Source organism: Silurus meridionalis, chromosome 26 (assembly GCF_014805685.1).
Source record: "Silurus meridionalis isolate SWU-2019-XX chromosome 26, ASM1480568v1, whole genome shotgun sequence".
In the NCBI taxonomy this organism is placed as follows: domain Eukaryota; kingdom Metazoa; phylum Chordata; class Actinopteri; order Siluriformes; family Siluridae; genus Silurus; species Silurus meridionalis.
In genome coordinates, this window is record NC_060909.1 from 1,376,292 (window position 1) to 1,383,036 (window position 6,745).

General features: G+C 41.7%; 1 protein-coding gene across 1 annotated transcript in view; it reads right to left on the reverse strand.

Moving 5' to 3' along the window:
- Positions 1-6,151, reverse strand: part of acsf3 (acyl-CoA synthetase family member 3) — a 44,869-nt gene extending 38,718 nt beyond the window's left edge. Inside the window, exons 1-3 of the mRNA XM_046841088.1 lie at positions 5,759-6,151; positions 4,760-5,528; positions 2,323-2,478 (exon numbers count right to left, since the gene is read on the reverse strand). Of these exons, the coding sequence (XP_046697044.1) occupies positions 2,323-2,478; positions 4,760-5,461 (858 nt within the window). The 5' untranslated portion in view covers positions 5,462-5,528; positions 5,759-6,151. The remainder of the gene's footprint in view (positions 1-2,322; positions 2,479-4,759; positions 5,529-5,758) is intronic.
- Positions 6,152-6,745: the final 594 nt, after the last annotated feature.

Genomic DNA, 6,745 nt, shown 5'->3' on the forward strand with positions numbered 1-6,745 from the left:
TGACAGTCTGGTCTTGTTCTCTTGTGTGCGCACACACACACACACACACACACACACACACACACACCCTGTCAGCTCCTGCACTTCCGTCCATGACTCCTACAGCGATGGCAGAGCGGCAACGTGGCTACAATTAGTGTGGCCCTGTGACAACTTCCCGATAAAGCCGAACACACACACACACACACACACACACACACACACACACCCTGCATCATCACAGCACATGATAAATGCGATGCAAGAAAAGATCACAACTTCTCACAACAGAATACAGAGTATAAAGTACGAGCAAACAAAGAAATTATAAAACAAACAAACATAAATAAATAACAATCGAATAAAAATATACAATTAATTGTGCCTTTCTGATCAGGATAGAAGAGTTCAGAGACCAGGTGAGATCCTCAGAGATGTGGACTCCTCTGGAGGAGGTGATGGTGTTCAGCCGGACAGTCTGTAGTCTGTTCATAAGGAAGTCCAGGGTCCAGTTGCCAAGCTGTGTGCTGATGCAAAGCTGTTTCAACTTCACGATTAGCTTGGAGAACTAAACGATGTTGAGGGTAGAATGAAGTCTGAGGAAATGGCGTCCTTGGTTAACCTATTCAGGCGATAGGCAAATTGGTATGGACTGTTTTAGCACTGGCACGATGGTAGCAGACTTAAAGCAGGTGAAGACAGTTGCTTGGGCCAAGGACAGATTGAGAATGTCACACACTTCAAAAGGTGGATAGTTTGAGTGACTGCTTACCTGGTAATGGCTCTGCCTTGACCATGTGCTCCATGTTCCCCTTTTCAATACAAGCGTAGAAGTTGTTGAGCTTTTCGGAGAGTGAAGCATAACTGGTTGGTGGTGCCCCGCTGGGGGGGTTGAGGTCAGCGATGATGTCTGCTGTTTGTATGCATGTTTGGCTTTGCAGATTCCCCTCCTCAGATTGTCAACGCTGTAGTCCTCCCAGTCTCCAGACCTGAAGGCTGTGTTGCGTGCTTTGAGCAGAAGGCCGACTTCTCGGTTCATTCAGGGCTTCCAATTTGGAACACTATGATGTTCTTTTGTGTGGTCGCCCGATCCACACACCTGTTGATGTGATCAAGAACAGAGTTGGTGTAGGTGTTGATGTTGGTGACCGGAGTCAGTGGTGGCCTTTGCAGCTAATTCACTCCAGTCTGCGTGTTAGAACTGCTGCTGAAGAGCGGCATCAACCCCATCCAACCAGACTTTAACAGTCCTGATTGCAGGTCTCACACCTTTGATGACTGGCGAGTACTTGGGTAACAGGAACCATGAGAGATGGTCCGATTGTCCGAGGTGGGGGAGAGATGTGACTCTGTAAGCATCCGCCACACTTGTATATACATGATCCAGGGTTTTGTGTCCTCTAGTGAAACAGGACACATGCTGTCGGAATCTTGGCAGAACAGATTTTAAATAGCAGTGTTTAAAATCCCCAGGCTCCATCAGAATGCACTGTCTGCAGTTTGTTGATAGCAGAGCTTAGATCTTTCATGGCTGTGCTAGCCTTAGCATCCGGGGGGGGACATACACTGCTATCACAACAACGCATGTGAACTCACATGGTAAATAAAAGGGTCTGCATTTAATGATCAGGTATTCAAGATCAGCAGAGCAGTGGGAAGAGACGGTGACAGAGACAGTGCACCATGTTTTGTTTACATAAACGCATAAGCCTCCTCCTCTGTTCTTACCCGTGCATGCTTCTTCTCTATCAGCCCTGAAAATGGTGAGCCCCTCGAGCGCCAGCACGATGTTTGGGATGCCGATGTTGAGCCAAGTTTCTGAGAAGATGTGAGGGTCCAAATCCTGAGCTCAGTTTGTTCGACCAGGGACCGAACATTAGCGAGAAAAAACGTGGAAGTGCTGGTCCATGTGGGTCTTGTCTTAGCTTAGACCGAAGTCCTCCATGTTTTCCTCATCTCTGTTTGCGGTCTCTGCAGTTTCCGTCATGATAAAGGGCTCGCTGTTTTGTGGCATCCTTACGAGGTCCGGTGGTATTTGATCAAAAGAGGAAATGAAGTCCGAAACAGGGTTGTGCAGATGTAAAATGTTATACTCGCGTAACGGAAACCCACGAGCAAGAAGGAGAATAGTGCGTAAATAAGCACAAATATGGCAAATCTAAAGAGATACTGAGCCTCGTGATGTGTATGTGCCGCCATCTTAGTCTACTGTCTTCATACTTTTATACTGAGACTTTAGGAAAACATTGAGCGTTCACAAAAGACTCTCAGGTACATCACAGGGTACATGCGCAATAACAATACAGAGCAGTGTTTTCTAAACAGTATTATATGGTACACTACCTTCTGAGGGCTGAAGTCAGGCAGCATGATGCAGGTGGCCCCAACCCACAGCGGGCACATGAGCTTATTTACGATGCCATGCACATGATGAAGGGGAAGTGTGTGAAGAATCACATCATCTTTGCTCCAAGCCCATTCGTTCACCAGAGCCTGGACCTGAGAAAGAAAAGAGCAGATCTTTAGGTGACTGTATTATTAAATGTCCTCCTATTTCCTGCCTCATTATGGCCTTCATCCTGGTCAGACGTGAAGTCTTTGTGGAACCGTCTGCTGCAGAAAGAGGTCTATTTAAACTAAATCGAATTAAGTAAGTATTATGCTTTTCAAAAGTGAAAGGAACGGCAGGGGAACGAGATATTTAAAAGTGGAGGTTAGTTCACCCAGAATGTGAAGCGTGTCAAATGTGACCTGCCAGTTCTTTTCGCTCAACACGCAGTGAAGTGGGTCAGCGGGTGGAAACGGTGCGGATACAATGTGGCCTGCGTGTCCTAAACATGCCCAAGGGCTGATATACAAGTGACGCAGAGACACCGATGACCATCGTCATGCAGCAAGCTGATGTCAGACTCAATGTTTAAAACCCTCAAAGTTAAACTGCACAATTTCTCTGTAATAACTTCAAACACAAAACCATACAGAAAATGACCATGTGGTGGAAAACTCGCTCTTTAAAAAAATTAATAAATAAAAGGAATGCATGTCTCGATCTGCCACGATTACGCTGAAATAGAGTTTAAATCCTGCTCAGCCAAAGGTCCATTCAAGATGCTCACAATGAGAGCTGTTCCTGACTGGGTCATGATTCAGCACCAAGGACAGCGACTTATATAATGCCCAAAGAGAAAAAGAATTAACCCATTATTGTACTGACTTCATGAGAGAAAGAAAGAGAAAGAGAGAATGAGAGAGAGAGAGAGAGAGAGAGAGAGAGAGAGAGAGAGAGAGAGAGAGAGAGAGAGAGAAAGGCTGGTAAAATAGGTATTAACAGCAATATTTAAGTGATAATTTAGAAATGTTGTTACACATAAAGGGGGAAGCTTAATTATTGGGGTTGTTTTGGAGCAGGGAAGGTTCTGGAAAATGAAAGTGAACCAACAGGGCTGCCATTCCATACTTCAACACCATGCAACTCCATCTGCACTGCGGCTTATTAGAACCGACTTCACTGTACAACAAGACGAATACGTCCAAACCCTGTAAGCCTTACTTAGAAAGCAAACAATCATCTGGGGTGTTTATCTATCATCTCAGATTTTGGTTTGTATAAAACAAATGCATCATGTTTAAATCATAGCATTTTTTGGGATGTTAAACCGGTATCTATAAGCTTCCTTTATCTGTATGTTAAAAGCTACTACATGAAAAGACACAGTTATTATTGGATACAAATAAGCTCCTTAATTTCCTTTTTTTTTTTACTGTTTCTCATTCATTCAACAGTTACCCACAATGCCATTGGATTTTCTGCTGGTAGAGATGGAGGACTGGGATGTAACCCATTTTGCTTTACCTACATTAACGAGTGTTAAACAGAATTATGTATCAATTTTCATGCCACACTTATATATTGTTCATATCTTGGGTAATTATGTGCAATAATAAAAATAAGTTACACGTGAAATTACTTTTTATAAACTATTAATGTAGTCTGACTTTTCCGCCATGTTTTCACTTCTGCTATAAATTTCATTTTTATTAATATACAACCTGATACGTATATTTATTAACTTTTTTGTTTTTGTTTTTTTGTTACATGAATCTTTACTTATATTTTGTAAAAATCTGCAACCAAACGATTTCGCCACGGGATCCATAAAATATTCTGATTAAGTAACCAGACCGCCTCATGCTGAGCAATTTACAATTAACTTAAGAAGTTAAGGGTTAGAGGCCTTGATCAAGGGCCTAGCAGTGGCAGCTTGGTTGCCTGTTGGTCAGAAATTCAACATCTTACCCACTAAACTAGCACTTCCCTAATGAGAGTGACACAGCAGGGTTTCCTCTGTCCAGTTTTCTCCTCCTCCTCTGTACTGTCTGATCAAATTAATTCAAATATAACAGTTCACCATTAATTAAACCATTAACGCCAGCGAGTTTGCCGTCTCACAGACTGCTAAATAGACTGAGCCGAGTATCTGCAGTTGTTTCGATGTGATGTCGAATGTTATTGAAAAAGTGGTGAGTGAACATACCAGAACATACCCCTTAACCCTCATACCTGCTGAGTTTTATGAGATAAATGTGTCGTACTGGACAAGGGCGTCTGATAAATGCTAATAAACTTAAAAGAAAACAGATAATGTCCAGAATCTCAGAACACATCACAGATATTTGAGTATGAAAACATTTAATATATATCTGATGTAAAAGTCTAACACTTTTTGAGTTGACTTGCGTGCATCTGCTCAGTTTGTATAAAAATCTACCGGTCCCTTACCATGGCCTGCAGGCTGCTGTGTGTATGCAGGACTCCTTTTGGTCGTCCTGTCGTTCCACTGGTGTAAATAATCATAGCCGGTCTTTCTGCCCAATCAGAAATCGCCTCCTCGTCGAACTGGCAACGTGGCCCTGATGTATGCAATGCATCCAGACTGGCAGTCGGAGGCAGACGCAGACACGGCAGCCCGAGTTTTTGCGCTGAAGTCTCCATCGTGACAGAATAAGGCTCACCAGCCAGCACCAGCGAGCTCTGAGAGTCTGAGATCACATACTCAAGCTCAGATGCCGGGTGCTTCCTGTAGAGGGGAACGGCTGTGGCACCGCTCATCCACGTGGCCCACTGAGCCACCGTGTAGGACGCATCATTGGCACACAGAAAGGAAACGCGCTTGCCCTGTAAATCTCCAGAGTGGCAGGTTAATGCTTGCTGTATCTGTGCTGCTAAACCTCTACTGCTGTGGTAAAGACAGCTGTAACTGTGGCTCCTGCTCTCATCTATTATTGCCACTTTATCTTCATAAGCCAAGGCTTTGCTGAAAACTGGCATGACATTTCCCCTCGACGTTCTGGGACCAGACAACGTCAAGGCTCTTCGGACTGCGGCGTTCGCCAGCACCCAGTGAACTGAACATTTACTGGGTTTGCACAATAAACTCTTCTGCAAGGATCTCCAGAGGGACAACGTGGAAACACACAGCATGGTGGAGAGTTTTATTTTAAGAATTACTATACGAGGTCCATATTTTACTACAATATTAATTAAATAGCTGTAAAAAAAAAAAAAAAAAAAAAGAATGAAACACTGGATTATTAATCATTGTTATAAAGCTGAATTCTAACCAATTATTATAAATATTTTTAAAGTGTTCCTTTATTAACACAACCCTCACCCTCTCAAATTATGCATTTTATTAAGTCTATAAGAGCACATTGTTTATGTCTAATTTCCAAACAGTTGAATGAGAAACGAAGGAGAGGAAATAAATCACACACGGACCTTTTATATGTAACACCTCAGAAATAAACTCCGTATACAAATATTGCTGAAAATTCGTTCCTCCTTTTTCCCACAAAATTTTAAACGTCATGAATGATACACTATTTTACCTCGAATTCGCCTTCAGATCTCAAAAACGAAGAATTGTCTAAAGAATCGGATATTTTGAAAAAACTCTACTGACCTGCTCTTACTAAAAAGTCATTGACTACCGTGTACAACACTTTAATGGTCCGTGTGAAAACCGATATCAGGGGGAACCTTCGCATACGGAAATACATAATTAGCTGTTCACACGTAATTTTATTCGTTTTTGTGGTTTTAATGACGTTTCCCTGACTGAAGTGTATAGTTGTAAGCCACGTGCCTGTACCGTAAACCGTAAAATTCGCAAGTTTTTAATAGACACGGGTTTATGTTCACTACGTGTATTTGAACAGAAAAAGCCATCTGCGCATGCGCATATTTTCTTTTTCAATCCACGGTTTGAGCAGTGCCTGAGAGTCCTGTTAGAGACTTTATTAATAATTAGTCCGTCATACTACATTTTTGACATTATATTCTCGATAGCTTTTTTTTTTTTTACTTTGAATAAATCAATGTACAGTACAGACCAAAAGTTTGGACACACCTTCTCAAAGAGTTTTCTTTATTTTCATGACTATGAAAATTGTAGATTCACACTGAAGGCATCAAAACTATGAATTAACACATGTGGAATTATATATGGAATTATATACATAACAAAATAGTGTGAAAAAACTGAAAATGTCATATTGTAGGTTCTTCAAAGTAGCCACCTTTTGCTTAGATTACTGCTTTGCACACTCTTGGCATTCTCTTGATGCCTACTTTGAAGAACCGACAATATGACATATTTTCAGTTCACTTTTTTTGTTATGTATATAATTCCACATGTGTTAATTCATAGTTTTGATGCCTTCAGTGTGAATCTACAATTTTCATAGTCATGAAAATAAAGAAAAC